The 24,007-nt window shown below is 42.2% G+C and overlaps 1 protein-coding gene across 1 annotated transcript in view; it reads left to right on the forward strand.

The window, feature by feature from the left end:
• mfsd9 (major facilitator superfamily domain containing 9) overlaps positions 1-24,007 on the forward strand; it is a 40,896-nt gene that overhangs the window by 10,796 nt on the left and 6,093 nt on the right. Inside the window, exons 3-5 of the mRNA XM_068033828.1 lie at positions 1,891-1,934; positions 8,276-8,405; positions 17,601-17,810. Coding sequence (XP_067889929.1) covers positions 1,891-1,934; positions 8,276-8,405; positions 17,601-17,810 — 384 coding nt within the window. The remainder of the gene's footprint in view (positions 1-1,890; positions 1,935-8,275; positions 8,406-17,600; positions 17,811-24,007) is intronic.

Genomic DNA, 24,007 nt, shown 5'->3' on the forward strand with positions numbered 1-24,007 from the left:
TTCGTGTTTGTACTTGCGGCTGTTCAATTTCAGTCCGTTACCACCCTATCTGTACAAATGCTTTGTCTTTCAACACACCATTAACATATTGTTTGCCTTTGCTCCACGACCTTCTGGTCGGTTATTCTCTATGACCTTGTCCTATCTACACCTTCTCCTTTGTTATCTGTTGCCCCATCCCCGCTTTACTTGCTTAAAACCTTTCACATTTCTAATATTTGCCAGTTCTGAAGAAGGGGCACTGACCCGAAACGTTAACTCTGCTTCTCTCTCCACAGATGTTGCCAGACCTGCTGAGTATTTCCAGCATTTCTTGTTTTTATTTTATATTCGCCATAGTTCTTTCTGCTGCTTAGTGATGTTGTATTCATGAGCGGATAACCTATCAGAACAATGCTGAGCACAGCTATGACACTGTTCATGTTCAAATGGACTGCCAACACTTACTTTTGAGGCTTATGTATAAACTTGGGTGAAGTGCAAGAGAACTGTGGTCAGCCATGATAGCATGAAACTGTCAGAAAAAGAGCAAAGAAGGGAAATTGGCAGAGAAAAAAAATTAAAAATTAGCGGAACCGATCCACTGGCTTTGAAATGTGTAAGTGAATGGATTTTGACAGAGTTAAAATCGTGCTCAGAAAAGTTTCCTAGGAAAAAAGTTGAGCCAAAATTTATATTTAAACTGGGGAAAAAAAAAGAGTTCCTCCAGCACAATACCAATAATGGGGCATCTGATTCAGTGATAAAGTGTGAACTGTTAAGAAGAATAAAGAAAAATATCGGACTGTTGGAATCTTACTCCACCAAGGACAAGAACCTGAGCTGCTCATGGGACTGCATGGAAAATTCTTCCTCCTTTTAGACTTCCTTTTCTGAAGAAATTTGTAATGTACTTCATTTGTACATTTATTTAGTCATTGATGGATCTCCAGAAGGAGGACTAGTGTATGCCATAGAATATTTCATACTAATTTATGCCAGCCCTTCTAAATCAAAGGGCACTGCTTTCTTTTTTCAGATGATTATTTTTTTAGTCCGTTTGGCTTGCCTACATGTACGATAATATACAGCCAAGGATTTGATTACTTTTAAGGTACTACTGACTATGATTTTGATGGGAAGAAAGAGGGATGAATTTTAACCCCCATGGATTTTTGCGGCTCCAACATACCCACTTTTGGGTTTAATGGAGGTGCTTTTGGATGCTTGCAAGTAACCTCCCTGCCAAAGTGGGGACTTAATTAGTGCAGGCAGATGGGTAATTACTGCAGCAATTAACATCCTGAGAAGATGTTAATGAGGTCTTTTTAAATGGAATTTCACTGACCTTTTAAATTAAACGTTTCTAGCACAGGTTTCCTGGGGCTTGGAAAACCCAGCAGCTGAAAGGAGGTGAGAATGTCTGGATGGAACAGGTAAGTGCTTGTGGGCCAGGAGGAGCAGGAGTGCTTTCCCCTGGGTTCCCAAACTATCCTGTAAACCACCCCACGATCCAACCCCTGGATTGGTTAACCCCATCATCCCCTGATCCAACTGATGTCCGACCACTGCGACCCCAGCTGACCTTAGATATTTTCACCTCCCAACCTTCCCCCACCCTGCCGCCCAATCACCCCATTCGACTCACCTTTGTTCCACTTCTCAGCTGCCTTCCAGCCAGCCAGTCAGCCAGCCAACCTCTCAAATTAGCTTGCTGTGGCTGATGAACTAATCCGAAAACATAAAGTCAGATCCCGCTGTTAAATAAGCAGGATCTCACCACCCCCACGGCCACCCTATCACCGAATTACCCTAACTAACTTCCTACCTCACAGTTGTTAGTACGATGATAGACTTTATACAAATAACAGCATGTTGCATTAAAACTAAGTGGATGTATCTTTATTTCAGGTTCTGTGTATGGACTGCTGCAACTATTTTCCAGTACAGTAATTGTAAGTGTCACATCTCAGTATTATTTTAAAAGGTGTTAAAACTGCGCTCAGCATTTTAGAAAAATTAAATGAACTTGTCATTTTCAATTCCTCAGTCCAATGAAACTTTCTGTATAAAGTAGATTTTATTATTCAGTCAGGCAAATGTATTTTTCTTTGCTATATCTCCTCTCCTGCTAAAAGTTGTGATGAATGTCGAATGTCCTTCAGTACCTCACCAAATGACCACTTTTTATGTGGAAATATCAGCAGGCTGTTGAATAATCATGCCCAGTTCGATCATGGCCTTAGCTAAGTGTGTAGAGATGACTGCATAGTGATCAGAAGTGAAACCTTGGGTAAATGTTTTGACTTTCTTTAACCTGTGGTCACTGAAGTCTTTTGTAGCAGGTCTGATGCTTTCCTGGCTGTTGTCAGGTAAATCAGCACAGACCAGGCACTGAACCTGGGACGTTGCTGGCCATTATTGCTTTGTACCACACCACATTGTGCGCCTACACACTGAGCTCTTGAGGAACCTCTGCATAAAATCATTAAGCAGTATTCTGTTTAGCACTAATTTCTTAATTTTGAATATTTTCATTCACAAGTAGCAAAACATTGCTCAAAGCACCTTGCAGCATTGTTAGAATAAAAGTCTAAATAGACTTATTGATTTTGCTTGACCATAGTTACATCTTGACTTTTATAAGATCTGGCACCATCCTGCTAGGAATGTGGAGTTGAAGTAGGGGATACTGTGTTGATTACTTTTTAAAAAGTAGCTAAGTTAATACAAGGGTAGGAGGGGGATTGAAGCACAAGTATGGACATAAAATGGAAAATTTTCATGGGAGTTCAGCCAATCTCCCACCATAATCGTGAGAACCTTTGTGGAAATTCCAAGCAAAATCTATTTTAGTTCATTTTCTGGGTGACTAAGCAAGCTCCTGTTATTTGCACTGTAAATCCCAGCAACAAACTCATAGACCCAGTTTGTCATCAGCTTCCAAGTCAGTTGCCTAGATAAGGGAACTAGGTTGAACAGTGTAAATGATGGGTGCTGATTTATGCAGGCTGGTCTCCTTGATTTTAGACTAAAGCACTGTCAATACAATAACAGCTACACGTATTAATAACTCCACAGAACACAATGGTTAATTTGTTGCTGGGACTACGAAAATGGCAACAACTTAAATTTAGGTGAAATGAGATAAATATTCTGGGGATAAATTGCTTTGGGGATTAGGGAGGGATGTTGTGGAATTTTTCCTCAGGAAATGTAATGGCGTAGGCCATGACTAGGCAGAGTGTGGAATGATTACCTGATGCCATTTTCTTCATTGCATGCCGCCTTGTGTAGTTCCGGCCATGTGATCAATTTATTGATAGACATCCCTAATTTAAGTTAAGTCTAAGCTACGACCTATATACTGTGTCCCACCTTTGAGTCCCAGCCCACAAAGCCAAGGCAAGGCTGTTCAATTTGTATATTATTCACTGACCAGGGCATCCTGTTATAACTTCATGAGTCTGAACGGGAGTTCTTAGTGCTGTTGACTCATTGGTTGATGAATCCTAAATCAGATAAAATGAGAAAAAGATTTGCATTTATATAGACCCACATCCACCTGAAGTTTCAAAACACTTTACAGGCAATGATGTGAAAAATGAAGGGTTCATAGCATTACTAAGGTTCAGACAGCTGAATTTTTTTCTTTTACTGAACCCTTTCCATCATGAGGCCTTGGTCTGTGTATCTGTTATAAGAAATAAAAATTAGGGAGGGCGAAATTGCAAAGAAAACTGGTATTGTAAAGTGTTGAAAAGAAGTGTATAAGCAATAGTAAAATAACCAAATATGGACATATGAGTAACCAGCTGTAATAGTTTTGCATAAAGTTATTGTATTAAATATCTCTGTGTAACTTGTCTGACAGTCTTTGGCATGCTGAAGGCTCTCCTCTGCATGCAGGTAATAAAGATTTTTCTCAGTTCAGCTCACTGCTGACTCTGAAGTGGCTTTTGTCCCACAACAGGCAACAAAGTACTTTTTCTGTATTGTAACGTAGGAAGCACAGCAGCCAATTTGCAAACAGCACCTCCCGCAAAAAGCAATGTCATAATGACCAGATAATCTGTCTTTTGTGATGTTAATTGAAAGATAAGTATTGGTCAGGACACTGGGGATAGCTCCCCTGCCCTTCTTTGAAATAGTATCATGGGATCTTTTACATCCACCTGAGAGGGCAGGCACGGCCTCAGTTTAACGTCTCATCCAAAAGACGGCACTTCTGGCAGTGCAGCACTCCCTCAGTACTGCAGTGAACCCGGAACCTTCTGGCTCAGCGGGGAGAGAGTTATAAACTGTGCCACAGCTATCGCTGATCAGCAAGATGTCTTGTTATAACTGGCTTTAGATATTTGCAAATGAATGGACCCAATAATATAAGTTTTATACCAGGCCCACAAAGTTGCATGGTGTGCACTGAAGCCCCTGCTGTAATCAGTTGCTTTTCTTGCTTTTTGTAAATGACGTTATTGATCAAAATGGTATATTTTTCATTGCGAGCAAATGAGAACATTTGCAGTTTGGACTGTTGATGCCAAGAAACAACAATTAGTACATCAATTATTCACATGTCCGTGCTGGAACGTCCGTCCTTTCACAGTAATGTGAAAGAAAATCTTGTTTTGTTCATGCTACATTTTTAAATTTGCATGTTTTCATGCAATACTTTATGCAGTTAGATTCTTCATCGAGTTTCTCATAATTGTAACTGTGTTCACCAAAGCAAAACAGCAATCGTTGAATTCTTTTAAGAAGGAATGTTTGTAATGAACATATGAATTCAACAGGAATCCACTGCACCACATGTTCTGTTTCTTCTTGGCATGTCAGCAAGCAGCAGCTGTTTAAAGCAATGTTTGAAATTTGCCTCACTGAAATAAATCATTTGATTCAATGTGGCACATATCTTTAAATAGAACAGAATTGGTTTCCAGTCTGAAATGGGAATGAAACTGGGTGCTATGCTTACAGCGAAAGTAACTCTAAATGTGGTTGAACGTTTATAGTATTACTTTTAAAATGTCAGGCACTTAATAGAATTATCTGATGTTCCAAACTATTCTATAAAAGTGTAAATGCAAAGGCAAATACTGTGTGGAGGACATTTTACCCTAACCAGTGGCTCCTAGTTATCATTTACCAGAGTGAACCTCATCGTCTTGTAATGTTTTCTATTAACCATGGATTTACAGTCTGTAAGTCACACAAATCCAAAAGTCCCAGTTTGATGTCCCTCAACACCATGAGCTCATGTGTAGTAACATTTTATGTGGCAGCTTATTGAATGCCTTTTGGAAATCCAAATAAACTAAATCTACTGGTTCCCCTTTATCCTCCCTGCTTGTTACATCCTCAAAGAACTCTAATAAATTTGTCAACCACTGTTTGCCTTTGATAAAACCATGTTGACTCTGCCTGATTGCATTATGATTTTCTAAATGTCCTGCTACTACTTCCTTAGTAATGCATTCTAGCAATTTTCCAATAACAGATGTTAGGCTAGTTGGCCTATAGTTTCCTGCTTTCTGTCATCACCTCCCCCCTCCTTTCTTGAATAGAGGTGTTACATTTGTGGTTTTACAATCCCCTGGGACCTTTCCAGAATCCAGAGAATTTTGGAAAATTACAACCAATTTCAGCCACTTCTTTTAAGACCCTCAGATGCAAGCTATCAGATGCAGGGCACTTGCGAGCCTTTAGTTCCATTAGTTTACCTAATACTTTTTCTCTAGTGATAGTGATTGTTTTAAGTGCCTCCCTCTCTTTTGCCTCTTGATTTTCTGCTATTCTTGGGATGTATTTTGTGTTTTGTACCGTGAAGAGATACAAAATACTTGATCAAAGTCTCTGCCACTTCCTAGTTTCCCATTATTAATTGTACAATCTCATCCTCTAAGGGGCCAACACTTACTTAGCTACTCTCTTCCTTTTTATACGTTTGTAGAAGTTTTTGCCGTCTGTTATATTTTTGTTAGTTTAATCTCACAGTCTAATTTTTCCTTCTCGAATTTTTTTTAGTCATCCTTTGCTGGTTTCTAAAATTTTCCCTATTTTATGGCCTACCACTAATCCTTGCAACATTTTATGCCTTTTCTTTCAATTTGATACCACCCTTAACTTCCTTTGTTAGCCACAGATGGTGCATCCTTCTCAGAGTCTTTTTTAATGAAATATATCTTTATTGAGAGTTATGAAATATCTCTTTAAAGGCAGCAAGGTGGATACAAAATTGGCTCAGTGGCAGGAAACAAAGGGTAATTGTTGACGGATGTCTTTGCGACTGGAGGGCTGTTTCCAGTGGCATTCCGCAGGGCTCCGTACTGGGTCCCCTGCTTTTTGTGGTATAAATGATTTGGACATAAATGTAGGGAGCATGATCAAGAAGTTTGCACACGACACAAGGATTGGCCGTGTGGTAGATAGCGAGGAGGATAGCTGTAGGCTACAGGAAAATATTGATGGTCTGGTCAAATGGACCAAAAAGTGGCAAATAGAATTCAACCTGGGGAAGTGTGAGGTGATGCATTTGGGGATGTCGAATAAAGCTAAGGAATACACGATTAATGGGAAAATACTGAAAAATGTAGAGGAAATGAGGGACTTTGGAGTGAGCGTCCACAGATCCCTGAAGGTGGCAGGACAGGTCGATAAGGTGGTTAAAAAGGCTAATGGAATCCTTTCCTTTATTGGCTGAGATGTAGACTATAAGAGCAGGAAGGTTAAGCTGGAACTGTATAAAACATTGGTTAGGCCACAACTTGAGTACTGTGTGCATTTCTGGTCACCTCATATAGAAAGGATGCAATTGCACTACAGAAGAAATTTGCAAGGATGTTGCCGGGACTGTAAAAATGCAGCTATGAGGAAAGATTGGATAGGCTGGGGTTGTACTCTTTGGAACAGAGAAGGCTGAGGGGAGATCTTATTAAAATGTACAAAATTTTGAGGATAGAGTGGAGGTGAAGGGCCTATTAACCTCAACAGAGCGATCAGTGACTAGGGGGCATAGATATAATTGGTAATTTGATTGGTAGAAAGATTAGAGGGGAGATAAGGAAAACATTTTTCACCCGGATTGTGCTGGGGATCTGGAACTCACTACTTGAAAGGGTAGTTGAGGCAGAAACCCTCAACTCATTCAAAAGAAGTCTAGCTATGCACCTCAAGTGTTGTAATCTGCAGGGCTCGGAATCAAATTCTGGAAGTTGGGATTAGAATGGGTGGACTGTTTTTCGGCCAGCACAGACACAATGGGCCAAAGGGCCTCTTTCTGTGCCGTAAACTTTCTATGATTCTAACAGTCACCAGTTCTGTATCTTTTTTTTAAACTATTATCTGTGTTGAGGTTGAGTGCAACCTAATGTACAATCTGTCCTCCTCTAAGTATGGGGTATAATTTGTCAATGGATTTAGCTTTTTATTTCTAATATTAAAAAGGTAACCAAAATAGAGTTGTGACTTCAAGTGGCGAAACCTTTGTACTAAATTTTAAGCTTACGATAAAGTTACCAGCTGCTGCTTTAGTCGATCATTTTTCTTGGAGGTCTACCTTGTTCACTGTTCTTAATTAAGTGCTGTTCTACAGTGATCCAACAGGTTTAGCATAGTATGACACCCAGATAATGTAAACTCTCAGCTAACCAGCAGAGGGCCCCCACTATCTAGGCTTGGCATGCTGCTGTCCTCTGCCTCATGGATCCATGAAGTTTATATTTGTAGTGAGAAAATGGAGTCAAATTGCTGAAAAGATAAAAGCAAAGTACTGCAGATGCTGGAAATCTGAAATAAAAGCAAGAAATGCTGGAAATATTCAGCAGGTCTGGCAGCATCTCTGGAGAGAGAAGCAGAATTAACATTTCAGGTGAGTGACCCTTCATCAGAACTGGATGAAGGGTCACTGACCTGAAATGTTAACTCTGCTTCTCTGTTCACAGATGCCACCAGACCTGCTGAGTATTTCCAGCATTTCTTGTTTTTATTGCTGAAAAGATATTTGGTTTGCTATATGTTAAATATTGCAAGCTGGGAAAATAAACATAAATTAATCTTGTTATTTCTAATTCTCTAAATGTGGAGCGGCAATGGTATAAAATGCTGCCAACGGCCCATCTTTTTTCTCTTTGAAGGCGGACCAGATTCTCTTATTGAAAGAGCCACACAGTGGTTTTGGTAAAAAGAGTTAGTATTTCTGACTGTGTTGCGCCAGGTTCAAAATGTGGCTGTCATCATGATTAAGATGTAAGATGGTAATTAAAATTGCAAGGAGTTAAACTTTTTTTCTTTTAACTAGGGTTCCTGGAGTGATGTTGTAGGAAGACGAAGCATATTATTGATCACCCTGGTTCTTAGCGGATTTAGCTATGGTCTGCTTGGCATCTCTAGTAGCATCCCTTTGCTAATACTGGCTAGGATTCCCACGGGTGAGCGTGTAACCTGAACATATAAAACCTTTTTGTCTTTGGTATACAAACTGTTTGCCCTGTGTGGCAGGTTTGAAAGTAAAGCTTCAAGGGATTTGATGACCCACAGGTTACTGGCAGTGAGTCCATGACCTCAAAAAAGCTTGTTTTTAAACTACCTGTTTTTGTAAAGATTTTAAGCTGATTGATATCAAATGTGTGGTACTCCATGTTAAAAATGTGATGTGGTTTCAATTAGACTTTATACGGTCATTTTATACATTAGATATTTCAAACCCTCAAACTTCTTGTGTATTTTCTGGTGGCATGATTTTCATTCATCTAAAGCCTATGAGTTGAAGTTAGGTATTCCTGTTTTTGGATTTAAGCTGAAAACTATTGATACTAATGGGATAAAATTCTTAAACTGTTTTGTCATAAAAGAAAGGGGAAAAAAGGATTTGCATTTATATAAAGCCTTTCACAATCTCAGGACATCCCAAAGCACTTTATAGCCAATGCTATACTTTTGAAGTGTAGTCACTGTTCTAACTTAAGGAAACAAGGCAGCTAATTTGCACACAGCTCATTGCCAGAAACAGTAGTGTGATAATGATCAGATAATCTGTTTTTGTGCTGTTGATTGAGGGATAAATATTGGCCAGAACTCCAGTGATAACCCCCCTGCTCCTCTTCTAAATAGTGCAAATTGGCTGCCATGTTTCCCACACTTCCAAAATACTTCATTGGCTGTAAAGCACTTTGAGATGTCCCTGTGGTTGTGAAAGGCGCTATATAAATGTAGCATAACTTCTTCTTTCCTGTCTGGCAAAAATCTATCTATCTCAGATTTAAAATTATTTGAGCTAGCATCTAATGCATTTTGTGGGAGAGTGTTCCACACTTCAAACACCCTTTGCATGAAGAACGGTTTCTCTCCTGAATGGCCTGTCTCTGATTTTAAGGTCATGTCCCTTTGTTCTAGATTCCACCACCAGCAAAAAAAAAAATTCTCTCTAACTGAGAAAAGTTATTTTCAAAATTCTAAAACCCTCAATCAAATCACCTCTTAACTTTCAATATTCCAGGGAATACAGCCTATTTTATGTAATCTCTCCTAATCTAATCCTTGACGCCCTGATAAGATTCTGGTGAATTTTCACTGCAATCCTTCCAAGGCCAATATATTCTTTGAAAGCTGCGGTACCCAGAGCTATACACAGTACTAACCAGTGCTTTGTATAGCTGTAGCAAAACTTCGTTCACTTTATATTCTGGTCCTCTGTAAAGGCTAACATTTGATTAGTCTTTTTCATTATTTTTTGTACCTGGCTACTACATTTTAGTGATCTGTGTACATGGACCCCTAAACCTCTTTGCATCTCCATTATTCTAACTTTCCACTATTTAACAAATACTTGGATCTATCCTTTTTAGAACCAAAATAGATGACCTCACACTTACCTGCATTGAAATCCATCTTTCTCAGTTTTGCCCATGTATTTAATCTATCAATACCTCTTTGTAATTTTATGCTCCCTCTACACTAGTTACCATACCTTCAATCTTTGTGTCATTGGCATAGTGGATACATGGATCTCTGTATTGTGTTATCTAAGTCATTAATATATAAGTGAATTGCTGAGGCCTCAGCACAGATCCTTGTGGAAGATCACTAGTCACCTCCTTCCAATTGGAGTACATATTTATTATCCCTGCGCTCTTGTCTTCTGCTGCCTATCAAGTAAATAATTTTCCTTCAATTTCATGAGCTTCAATTTTAGCTAACAGTCTCTTATGTGGAACCTTATTGAATGCCTTCTAGAAGTCTTTATAAACTACATCCATAGACATTCCCCTGTCTCCTCAAAAAATTCAGTTAGGTTCTTTAGGTGTGATCTTTCCAAATTCATTTCAGCTTTCTCTAATCAACTCAAATCACTCTAAGTGCTCAGTCACTCTGTCCTTAGATTCCAATAATTTCCCCATGGCATGTATATCATTTTCTGCTTTCTCTCCCTCGCCTTTCATAAATAAGGAGTTCCATTTTCAGTTTTTCAATCAAAAGGAATTATTCCTATATCGAGAGCTTTGGAAGGTTATGGCTAAAGCAAGTTCCTCACCACCTTCCTTTAAAGCACTGGGGTAGAAATCTTCAGCTCCTGGGGATTTGTCAATCTTTAGTGCCATTATTTTCTCTTATTCTGCTTTTTTGCTTACAGTAACTTGAGTGAATTCCAGTCCTTTATTTATTAATTTTCCTGGAATGTCAGGTATGTTATCCTCTTCGTTTACGATGAAGACTGACACAGGGTAATTATTCAAGAAGTCTGCCATTTCCTTATTTTCATTTGCAATATTATTCCCCATCTGTTTCGAAAGGGCCCATTTTACTTTTAACTACCTTTTCTTTTCTGCTATAATGTTTTTTTTATTCATTCATGGGTTGGGGTGTCACTAGGCATTGGGAGAGCTGCCCCAGAAACTAGTCAAGCAACAGTCTGACATAGTCCTACTCACGGGATCATACCTTACAGCCAATGTCCCAGACTCCTTCATTGACATTCCTGGGTACGTCCTGTCCTACCAGCAAGTCAGACCCACCAGAGGTGGTGGCACTATGGCATACAGTCGGGAGGGAGTTGCCTGGGAGTCCTCAACATTGACTCCAGACCCTATGAAGTCTCATGGCATCAGCTCAGACATGGGCAAGAAAACCTGCTGATTACCACCTACCACCTTCCCTCAGCTGATTAATCAGTATTCCTCCATGTTGAAAACAACTTGGAGGAAGCACTGAGGGCAATGAGTGCACAGAATGTAATCTGGGTGGGGGACTTCAATGTCCATCACCAAGAGTGGCTCGGTAGCACCACTACTGACCGAGCTGGCTGAGTCCTAAAGGACATATCTGCCAGACTGGGCCTGTGGCAGGTGGTGAGAAAATCAACAAGAGGGAAAAACCTTTTTTATTTATTCATTCATGGGATGTGGACGTTGCTGGCTAGGCCAGCATTTATTACCCATCCCTAATTGCCCTTGAGAAAGTGGTGGTGTGCTGCCTTCTTGAACTGCTGCAGTCCATGTGGGGTAGGTACACCCACAGTGCTGTTACGAAGGGAGTTCCAGGATTTTGACGGCGATATATTTACAAGTCAGGATGGTGTATGGCTTGGAGGGGAAACTTGCAGCCCTTGTCCTTTTAGGTGGTTGAGGTCGCGGGTTTGGAAGGTGCTGTCTAAGGAGCCTTGGTGAATTGCTGCAGTGCATCTTGTAGCTGGTACATACTGCTGCCACTGTGGAGGTGGGAGGGTGGAGGGAGTGACTGTTTGTGGATGGGGTGCCAATCAAGTGGGTTGCTTTGTCCTGGATGGTGTCGAGCTTTTTGAGTGTTGTTGGAGCTGCATCCATCCAGGCAAGTGGAGAGTATTACACCACACTCCTGACATGTGCCTTGTAGATGGTGGACAGGCTTTGGGGAGTCAGGAGATGAGTTACTCGCCGCAGGATTCCTAGCCTCTGTCCTGCTCTTGTAGCTACAGTATTTATATGGCTACTCCAGTTCAGTTTCTGGTCAATGGTAACCCCCACACTGTTAATAGTCGGGGATTCAGCGATCGTAATGCCATTGAATGTCATGGGGAGATGGTCATTGCCTGGCACTTGTGTGGCGTGAATGTTTCTTGCCACTTATCAGCCCAAGCCTGGATATTGTCCTGGTCTTGCTGCATTTCTACATGGACTGCTTCAGTATCTGTGGAGTTGTGAATGGTGCTGAACATTGTGCAGTCATCAGCGAACATCCCCACTTCTGATCTTATGATTGAAGGAAGGTCATTGATGAAGCAGCTGAAGATGGTTGGGCCGAGGAAACTACCCTGAGGAACTCCTGCAGTGATGTCCTGGAACTGAGATGATTGACCTGCAACAACCACAATCATCTTCCTTTGTGCTAGGTATGACTGCAACCAGCGGAGAGTTTTCCCTCTGATTCCCATTGACTCCAATTTTGCTCGGGCTCCTTGATGCCATACTCGGTCAAATACTGGCTTGATGTCAAGGGCAGTCACTCTCACCTCAGCTTGTACTTACAGATGTACCTGTCGCAGATGCATCTATCCATGACAGTATTGGTAGAAGTAATCACCACACAGTCCTTGAGACCAAGTCCCGTCTTTACTCTGAGGGCGCAGTGGCTAGCAACACAGCCTCACAGCTCCAGCGACCCGGGTTCAGTCTGGGTACTGTCTGTGTGGAGTTTGCAAGTTCTCCCTGTGAGTGCGTGGGTTTCCTCCCACATGCCAAAGACTTGCGGGTTGATAGATATTGTAAAAATTGCCCTTAGTGTAGGTAGGTGGTAGGAGAATTGAAGGAAGGTGGGGATGTGAGAGGGAAAAATTGGATTAATGTAGGATTAGAATAAAATGGGAGGTTGATGGTTGGCACGGACTCGTTGGGCTGAAGGGCCTGTTTCATTGCTGTATCTCTCTTTGACTCTGTGACACACTCCATCATGTTTGTGGCATTATCATTGTACTAAATGAGAGAGATTCAGAACAGATCTAGCAGCTCAAAACTGGGCATCCATGAGGTGCTGTGGGCCATCAGCAGCAGAGGAATTGTATTCCACCACAATCTGTAACCCCATGGACTGGCTTATCCCTTACTCTACCATTATCATCAAGCCAGGGGATCAACAATGGTTCAGTGAGGAGTGTAGGAGGGCATGCCAAAAAATGAGATGCCAACCTGGTGAAGCTACGACACGGGAGTACATGCATGCTAGACAGCAGAAGCAGGATGCTATAGACAGAGTTAAGCAATCCCACAACTATCAAATCAGATCACAGCTCTGCAGTCCTGCCACATCCAGTTGTGAACGGTGGTGGACACTTAAGCAACTAATGGCAGGAAGAGGCTTCACAAATATCTCCATCTTCAATGTTGGCGGAGCCCAACACTTTAGTGCAAAGGACATGGCTGAAGCATTTGCAACCATTTTCACTCAGAAGTGCTGAGTGGATGATCCATCTCGACCGCCTTCTGAGATCCCTAGCATCACAAATGCCAGTCTTCAGCCCATTTGATTCACTCTACATGACATCAAGAAATAGCTGAAGGCACTGGGTACAGCACAGGCTGTGGGTTCTGACAACATCCAGATTGTAGTACTGAAGACCAGTGCTCCACAACTAGCCTCACCCTAGCCAAGCTGTTCCAGAACAGTTAGAACACTAACAGCTACCCAACAATGTGAAAAATTGCCCAAAGCCAATCCAGCCAATCATAAGTAAAGTGATGGAAGGTGTTGGTGACAGTGCTATCAAGTAGTACTTACTCACTAATAGCCTGCTTATTGATACTCCGTTTGAGTTCTGCCAGGGCCACTCGGCTCCTGACCTCATTACAGCCTTGGTCTGAACATGGAAAAAATAGCTGAACTCCAGAAGTGAGGTGAGAGTGACTGTCCTTGATATCAAGGCAGCATTTGACTGAGTGTAACCTCAGGGAGTCCTAGCTAAATTGAAGCTAGTGGAAATCTGCGGGAAAATTCTTTGCTGGTTGGAGTCATAGCACAAAGGAAGTTGGCTGAGGTTTTTTGAGGCCAATCATCTCAGCCCTAGGACATCCTGCAGGAGTTCCTCAGGGTAGTGTCCTAGGCCCAACCAGCTTCAGCTGCTTCATTAATAACTTACTCTTCAACATAAGGACAGAAGTGGGGATGTTTGCTGATGATTGCACATGTTCAATACCATTTGCAACTCCTCAGATACTGAAGCAGTCTGTAGCTACATGCAACAAGACCTGGACTACATTCAGGCTTGTGCTGCTAAGTGGCAAGTACCATTTGCACCACACAAATGCCAGACATTGACCATCTCCATCAAGAATCTAACCACCTGCCTACGACATTCAACAGTGCTACCATCACTGAATCCCCAACCATCAACATTGACCAGAAGCATAACTGGAACAACCACATAAATTTTGGCCCAGTGACAGTGAAGGAACAGTGATATAGTTCCAAGTCAGTGTGGTATGTGGCTTGGAGGGGAACTTGCAGGTGGTGTTGTTCCCATCTGCTCCCCTTGTCCTTCTCGGTGGTGGAAGTTGTGGGCTTGGAAGGTGCTGTCGAAAGAGCCTTGGCGAGTTGTTGCATTGCATCTTGTAGATGGTACACACTGCTGCCACTGTGCATCATTGGTGAATGGAGTGAATGTTGAAGGTGGTGGATGGGTTGCTGATTAAGTGGCATGTTTTGCCCTGGATGGTGTCGAGCTTCTTCAGTGTTGTTGGATTTGCACCCATTTAGGCCAGTGGAAAGTATTCCATCACACTCCTAACTTGTGCCTTGTAGATGGTGGACAGGCTTTGTGGACCCAGGAGGTGGGTTAATTGCCGCAGATTTCCCAGCTACTGATCCTCTCTCGGTTGTGTTTGTTTTGACTTGAGTGCTCCAGTGGAGAGGGGGATTGGCATGGGACCTGGGACTGCTTGAATATAACTGCCACCCAGTCCTCAGTACCATAGGATCCATCTTTGTTAATTGATTCGTTCTAATCGTTTACAGGCTACCCTGAATGTGGAACTTCAGTAAGCCTCTTATGAATACATTCATAATGGCTTCAATATTGTAACATTTGTTCTTATGAACATATCACTCATGGCAGTTTTAGATTTTCATTTTCAAGAGGATCCCTAATATGTACAGTTTCCACCCTGGATGTGTGGCAACCCACAAGATGCCTCCTCCAAAGAGTAAAATGAAAACTCCCAGGGTATTCACTGATATAGCCTCAGGAGGTGATTGAGAATATGGGAGAGAATTTTATTACCTGACTGCTGTGCTGGGCCAAAATCCTGGAATCCTTCCCTAGCAGCACTGAGAGTGTACCTACACCAGATGGACTGCAACTGCTGAAGGAGGGGGCTCACCACAAACTTCTCAAGGGCAATTAGGGTTGGGCAACAAATGCTGACCTTGCCAGTGACACTCACATCTCATGAACGATTAAAAAAAAAAGCAAGGCCATCATTTATTGTCCATCCCTAATTACTCTTGAAAAGGTGGTGGTAAGCTGCCTTCTTGAACCTCTGCAGTCTATCTGGTATAGGTGCACCCGCAGTGCTGATAAGCATGGAGTTCCAGGATTTTGACCCAATGACATTGAAGGAGCTGCGACACATTTCTATGTCAGGATGGTGTGTGGCTTGGAGGAGAACTTGCAGGTTGTGGTGTTCCCATGCATCTGTTGCCCTTGTCCTTCTAGGTGGTCGAGGTCGTGGATTTGGAATGTGCTGTCGAAGATGCCTTGGTGAGTTGCTGCAGTGCATCTTGTAGATGGTACACACTGCAGCTACAGTGCACCGATGATGGAGGGAGTGAATGTTTAAGGTGGTGGATGGGGTGCTAATCAAGCAAGCTGCTTTATTCTGGATGATGCCGAGCTTCTTGAGTGTTGTTGGAGCTGCACCCATCCTGGCAAGTAGAGAGTATTCCATCACATTCCTGGTTTTGTGGAGTCAGGAGGCGAATTACTTGCTGCAGAATTCCAAGCTTCTGACCTACTCTTGTAGCCACAGCCATGGCTGGTCCAGTTCAGTTTCTGGTCAATGGTAACCCCCAGGATGTTGATCAGTTATTCAGCAATGGTATTTGTAAAAATCTTTGGGGCTAAAAATTTGTTCTCACAGCACCGCTTCAAAGTGCTGCTACACAGAATATGTTAATTCCCGGAGGAGACAGCGCCACAGGCTGTTACATGATATCAGTGATTAGCTCCACGTGGCCTGCACAGGTAATGGTCCACGTCGCTGTCTGCCCCTGAGGAATCAAGGTAGTCTGCGCAGCAATGCTTTGAAGTGGCGCAATGGAAACACATTTTTAGCCTTTGGTGTTAATCTTGATCTCACTCACAAGTTTCTTTTCATATTCCCTTTTTGCAGCTCTTATTAGCTTTTTTGTTTTCCTTTGTAGTTATTTATTTCTCTCCCAGCTCCCTAAATTTGTACTATCCTTTGCACTTTTATATGCTCTTTTCTTTAGTTTAATGGTATCTCTCACCTCTTTTGTGGACTTTGGTAATTTTATTTTATAAGTAGAGCTCTTTCCCCTTAGGGATATATACAGGTCCTGTTTTAAACTAAATTCTTTTTTGAACACCTCCCAATGTTCATCTGTAGCTTTACCCAATGACAGTATTGACCAGTTTGCTGTTATCAGTGTTTGTCTCATCCTGTTAAAGTTAGCCTTGCCAAAATCTAGAATCCTATTAGCTGTGTTGTTTCACATTTTCAAACCTAACATTACATTTTATCATATTATGATTTCTGTTAGATAAATGTTCCCTTACTGTTAGATTATTGACTAGGTCTGGCTCAATACTCATTACTAAATCCAGTACAGCTTGCCATCTTGTTAGTTCTGGAACATATTGCTTCAGAAAGCTGAATTGATTATGTCATCAGAACTTATTAAAGCCACAATGTGCAACTGTTCAATATGTTAAAGGTAATGCATAGTTTTGAAAAAATGTACATAATCTGTTCCCACCTTCTTTATTTCTTAGGCCTTTTGCTTTTAATTTTGCATTTCAGGTTCAAAATGCATGAAAGTGATCAGTCATTACAAGAATATTCACTGTCTTCTGTGCATTATGATGTGTTGGGGTATTTTATTTGTTTTCTCCCTTGGTGTTCTCCAGCTGTGATCAGGGTGGATGGGTGATCTGTTGTCAGACTCTGCCAGTGGTGCTGTGATTGAGGGGAAAACTCCTTCACTGGCCTGTAAGAGTGCGTGAAACACTTGACCTGCCAGCAGCCTTCCTACCTCTACATTGCCAACAATTCCAATTCCTTTCCTGTTACCACTTGTGGAACTGTTGGCCATAGAGGTGTCAATCAAAACCACGTCTTAGTTGTGATCTGTCTTCAAGGACGCAATGCTGCTAATAACTAGGCTACATCAGAATGTGCTTTGGTGGCAAGCAAAAAAAAGCAGGGGTTGACATTCCCTCTGAATTTCACTCGCTACATTGCCAAGTTGCCTGAGATCCACTCAGTAGTGCTGCTGAGATGATGTGCACAGTTGTATCTCCCATCTCATAAATATTGTATAACTGAAATTCTCAAATGCAATTGTCTCCTTGTATTAATATCATCTTGTTTAATACCTTTGTGTACTTTTTAATTGGTGTATTTTTTCTGTACCTTCAGGTATCTTCAAGCATACTCAATCCATTTCAAAAGCTCTTCTGTCAGATTTGATTCCTGAGCATGAACGTCCCCAAGTGATGGGAAGATTTTGTGCAGCTTCTAGTATGGGATTCATCCTGGGCCCTGTACTTAGTGGCTATCTCGTTGAGCTGGATGGGGGTTTCTACACAACTTCCTTCATTTGCTGTTTCATTTTCTTTGTAAATGCAGGTATGTTTCCCCTGTACAGAATATGGATACATTCACTGAGTGCAATCCCATTTAAAATACCTTTTCTTTTGCCTCCTCTGCTTTGCAGTGATTTGTGCCAGAGAGATTCCAGACAACATTTCCCCAAAATATTCAGGTTCAACCAATTCTACTTCCATAAAAAAGGGATAGTGATGGAGAGAATGATGGCACTTATGTCATTAAGGTGTATCAAGTAGGAGCTTTATGCTGTATTAATAACTGAAAATGCTGGAAATGCTCAGCATGTCAGGCAGCATCTGTGTAGAGCAAAACAGCGTTAATGTTTCAGGTCGATGACCTTTCATCAGAACTGGGAAAAGTTAGAAATGTAATAGGTTTTATGTAAGTGAAAGGGGGGAGGGTGGGAAAATGAACAAAAGGAAAGGTCTCTGTTAGGGTAGAAGACAGGAGAGATTAAATGACAAAAGATTTGGTGGTGCAAGGCCAAGGGAAGTGGTAGTGGGACAAGTAAAGAAACAAAAGATGTGTCTGGAGGAGGTATAAATGGCAGAATATTGAACAGCTGCAGTCTGAACGAAAACAAGAGTAAAACCAAAATCTGCAAAGAAAAAGGAAACAACATGGGGGCAAAGGCTCTGGTCTAAAATTGTTGAACTCGATGTTGAGTCCAAAAGGTTGTAAAGTTCCTAATTGAAAGATGAGGTGCTGTTTCTTGAGCTTTCATTGAGCATCATTGGAACAGTGCAGAAGGCCGAGGCTAGAGAGGTCAGCATGAGAATAAGGCGGAGAATTAAAATGACAGGTGACTGGAAGCTCGGGGTCTTGCAGACTGAAAAGCAAGTCACCCAATCTACATTTGGTCTCCCCAATGTAGAGCAGACTGAAAGGAGTACATAAATTACTACTTCACCTGGAAGGAATGTTTGGGGCCTTGGACAGTGAGCAGAGAGGAGATGGAAGGACAGCTGTTGCTTAAAATCTATTTCATTTCAAACTTTTCCCATTTTTGATGAAAGGTCATTGACTTGAAATGTTAACTCTGTTTTTCTCTCCTGTTGAGTATTTCCAGCATTTTCTGTTTTTATTTCAGATTTCCAGCATCCACAGTATTTTGCTTTTGTATTAGGGGCATTATGCTATTTGTTCAGAGGACTTGCATCATTTGTGTGGGAAGTGAGCACCACTTGTGCAGTTACTATCCCAGAAATTCCCATTAAATCACAATGAAGATCAGCTAACTTGAACTCAGTTGTGAAATAGCCATATGTAGACATTTGAAACTAGTTTGTCAACACCATTGCTTGTGCTTTGAAAAGTGAAATACACAGGTTATCCCACTTAAAGCAAGACTTACTCCATTCATGATTCATCACTTGCAAGTTAGAATATCATCTTTCTGGAATGTCAGAGATGCAAAAACAAAATTATGGCCCATCAAACAGAACATGCCATTTCCTGCTGTCAGATATTGTCTTGGAGTTAGAAAATCATGGTTTCAACCCTACTGCTGGACTTGAGTGCATAATCTAGGCTGAAACTTCAGTTCTCTAAAAGGCAGTACTACAGTTAGAGATGCCATCTTTTCGATGAAATGTGAAACCATCTGCCTGTTCAGGTGAACATTAAAGATCCAATTTGAAGAGGGGCAAATGAGTTGTCTCAGCGTCCGAGTTAACAATTACCCTCAACCGAGTGATAACATCTTTTATCTCCATGCTGTTTGTGAGACACTGCTGTACACAAACATGGCTCCCTGTTCACCTAATGAGTGACTACCCTTCAAAAGTAACTAGGTCGTTGCAAAGTATTACGCGACATACTGAGGAGCTATTTGAATGCACGTAATCTGCATCCCAAGTAGCTCTGATGCATCCAGTACCAGATGTGAGTGAATTGTCAACATTTACCTGCAAAGGATTCGTTCCAGAACTAAAGATGACAGTCAGACTTTCAAGCGACAACATCATGAGTGGAATAGATCTTGCTTTAAGTGGGATAAACTGTGTATTCCTCTTTTCAAAGCACAAGTAATGGTGTTGACAAACTGATTTAATGAGGATTTCTGGGACACCAAAAGAGATGTTGCAGAATATTATATAAATCCTGCTGTCTCATATGCTTTAGAATTAAGGTTCCCATTAAGCGGTTTTCAACATGGACAGGAGACATTTACACAGTGAATAGAATCATACATATATACAGCACAAAAGGAGCCCACTTGGTCCATAATGTTTGTGGAATAGTCTGAAACTAATCCGACTGCTCGGCTGTCTCCCATAGATCAGTAATTTTGCCTGCTTCAAATGTTTATCAATGGTTACCAGAAATACATTACATATTCCAACAATGTTGTGCATAAATAAATTTCTGCACATCTCTTTCCTCTCTCTTTTAGTGACAATTTTAAATTGATGACCCCTCATCAGACACCTCATATTTATTGCAACCCTTTTCTCTTATTCCCTTTAAACCCTTCTAGTCTCCCTTTTCATTGTGCTGTTTCATTTTCTATATACCTCATGAGTTTTTTAAAATATCTTAGCCCTTGTTTTATCATACGCCTCTCTTTTTAAACTTTAATTTCATTTTAATCTTCCTGTTTGTCCATGGAATGCTGCATTCCTTTTCACCTTATAGGAATGTATTTATTTTGTACTCTGTCTCATGTTTTTGAAAATGTCATCTTGTTTACTGTTATTTTCTGCCTGGTTAATTTGAGCCATACTCCTTTTATCTCCATGAACTTTCTTTTCCCAAAATCCTTATCTTTAACAGTTTATTAGCCTTTTCTATTTTTATTTTGTGTGATTGCGAATGCCCATTTTTTCTCGTACTTTAACATCCCACTTAATTTCCCAGAACTAAATCCAGCAATGCTTTTTTCTTGATCCAGAAATATATTGATTCAAGAAGTAGGAAAAAAGTCAGAAGCCTGGAAACCACGCTGCTGTTTTGTATGTCCTTGGCCCTTAATTGGCCTCGGTTGGGACTTCTGCCCCTCTGAGGCAGGAAGTCCTGCCTCCAAGAGCTGCTGGCCAATCAGAGGGCCGGAAGCTCTTCAGTCCCATCAGTGCCAGGGAGAGGTTGCCTCTGCTGGGACTGCACCTAGTGAGAGGAGCTATGATGGATGCTGGTCTCGGAGTAGATAGGCGGGGATCAGGCGTCGCCGGGGGCTATCGGCTAGGCTCCAGTGAGGGGTGGGTTGCTCGGAGAACAGGGCCGGGGGTTGTTTTAATGGAGGTGGCCCACGGTGCTACTGGAGGGGCCCTCCATGGGAAACAAAGTGCCTGATCAGGAGAGTCTCTCCTCCATCCCCCACCCCCAGCCAGCAAGGAGGCTGCCAGGTATTACCAGCAGTGGTTGGAGGAGGCCCTGAACTGGCAATTAATTGTCCACTTAGGGGGCTGAATTTTTCCAGCTCGCTGCCGACATTAGCGGCAAGTTTCAAAAATGGCGCACCATATGCACAAATGTGCGCCACGGAGCCACTGTGGTATTTAGCGCGGTGGCTCATTTGCATGGAGGGGGCGGAACACCCACCTCCAATGACATAGAGGGGGCGGGTGCACCATCCTCGGCAATGGCGTCTGGCGCCACCGCGCAGGCACCGATGCCATTTCTAAAGGGCTTCAAGCTCATCAATTCCATTTAAATCTTTAAAGGTGCACATCTGTAAAAAATAAATTTAAAACTTTATTAATATTATCAATCCCCTCTCCCACCCCGTAATGACAAATCAATTTATAAAGTGCCCTCTCCCCACAAAAAATTTAAACACTCGATCCTGACCTCCCCCCCCCCCCCCACCCCCGACCTTTCATCACTTCAACCTTCAACCCCTTCCCACTATCTCCTCCACCAATCACTTCAGGTTTTGCCGTTTTCCCCCCCCCCCCACCCTGAAAACTTAACTCCTCCCCCTTCATCACCAGTGTTCCGCCTCGGATCTCCAAACGGAGATCCAAAGACGCAGGGGTCCTTGCAGCCGGCCGGAATATCGCAGCGAGACGGCCCTTGTGACAAGGTAGGCATTTATTCATGTCATTTAAATGAATTAACATATTTTAATTAGGTTCCTGTTGCCGAGCAGCAGTTGGGGGGGGGGGTGGTGCGGGGGGGTGCCATGAGGCCTATCCGCTGCCGGTAATATGGGGTGGAGCCTTTCCGGTGCGCCTCCCGGAGGAATTTTCCGGGCCCCACAATCACAGCCTCCAGCCCAAAGTCGTCAATTGACTTGGGGCAGGTTGCTTGTCACCTTCCCCACCGATGGTAGTAATGGGGGCGGGTAGGCGACGGGCACAGCACCCCCACAACCCACGTGCTTTTACGCACCCCTGCCTCCAAGCTCAATCCTGGTTGGGGGGTGGGGATGACGTAAAATTCCTGACATAGTATTAAATTGATTCTAAAAGGTGTTCTCCAGCTTAACAGATGCATCATCTTTATTTCAGTCTATTTTTGGATAATAAATATCATCCAGAATTGTCGTCCTGTTATGCTTACATATTTCTCTGAACCTTCTCACAAATCTCCCTCTATTGCAGGCTAATTATTTTGTTGGCTTGTAATGTACATCAAGAATTGTACGACTTCCCTAATTTTTTTTATTCGTTCAGGGAATGTGGGCATTGCTGGCTAGGCCAAGATAGTGCCCATCTTTAATTGCCCTTGAGAAGGTTGTGGCACGCTGCCTTCTTGAACCGCTGCCGTTCTTGGGGTGTAGGTACACCAACCGTGCTGTTCGGAAGGGAGATCCAGGATCTTTACCCAGCGACAGTGAAGGAACGGCGATATAGTTCCTAGTCAGGATGCTGTGTGACTTGGAGGGGAACTTTGCAGGTGGTGGTGTTCCCATGCATCTGCTGCCCTTGTCCTTCTAGTTGGTAGAGGTCACAGGTTTGGAAGGTGCTGTCGAAGGAGCCGTGGTGAGTTGCTGCGATGCATCTTGTAGATGGTACACACTGATGCAACTGTGCCTCTGTGGTGGAGGGAGTGAATGTTCCTTAAATCTCCATATGGATTCTGTCTTAACACAATCCACAGTACATTTTTCTTCTTGTACTGAGAGAGAATCCTTTAGTCGTTTGGTATTACAGAACTTGAGTATTGCTGAAAATAGAGACATGTTGTCGAAGCTTTTCGTCTTGCACTCAACAGGACAAACCACAAGAATACCAACGTAAGGGGAAGCAACAACTTTATACTGTGTGAGAAGAGAGTGCTGATTGGTTGGCAAGTGAACTGTGATTGGTAGACGCGTTGCCATGGAGGATGCACCAGTTTATGGTGCATGACAGTTAACTGTCAACTTTGTTTGAAATTTAAACAGGCAGCTTGACTCTGGTTAAGGCATTGTCCTGAGGAATGAACCAGCGACTGGCTGTCGCTTATTTTGTTTAGCTGAAACAGGCGCAATGTGTGTACATGTTCTTTCTGTCTGCAAAGAACAGGGTCCTGTGTATTAATATATGTAGCTTCCAGTACGTGCAAATGCACCACACTGCAAGCCCTACTGACTATCTTAAATTGGTTGTCAGTGTAATTCTTAGCACACTGAGGATTACTTAGCAAATGTTGTCCAATCGCAGAATCACATCTAATGTTGGACACTGTGTTGAGTTTTGCAAGCATGGGCTGATTGGATACGGCCTGTACCTTGACCATTGTGAACAACGGAAGGGACATGTTGTTTGATACAATCCACCAGTCTTTGGGATGTATGGCCTATATATCTAGCATCACACTGGCATTGAAATTCATACATCACATTACACATTTATGTGATAGGCAGGACTCTTTTTGGCTTGACTGCAACGTCCTGTTAGTGGTGAACACCACACGGGTTGCTACAGCATAGCAGTGTGAAACAGTTGTTGTTTAAATTTCACTTGTTGCTTAAATTTTTGGGATACATTACCCTTCTAGTGTAATCTGAGGTGGACTGGGCACTTTTCAGGGCCAAAAATGACAGCCTTAGACCCCTTCATAGGTTTGCGTGACATACAGCGAGAAATGATGTGATCAGGGTAGCCATTGTCACGCAGGATGCCTTTGATTTGCCCTATATCAGCATCAAACTTGCATGGTGAGCAAATGGCTCGGGTCCTATTTACAACGTTACCGATAAGGCCAATCTTATAGCGTGTGGAACTGTAAGAATCCCAACACATGTATTGACCAGTAAAGGTTGGTTTGCGGTAGACTATGGTAGAGAA

This window comes from Heterodontus francisci, chromosome 6, assembly GCF_036365525.1.
Source record: "Heterodontus francisci isolate sHetFra1 chromosome 6, sHetFra1.hap1, whole genome shotgun sequence".
NCBI classification, from domain to species: domain Eukaryota; kingdom Metazoa; phylum Chordata; class Chondrichthyes; order Heterodontiformes; family Heterodontidae; genus Heterodontus; species Heterodontus francisci.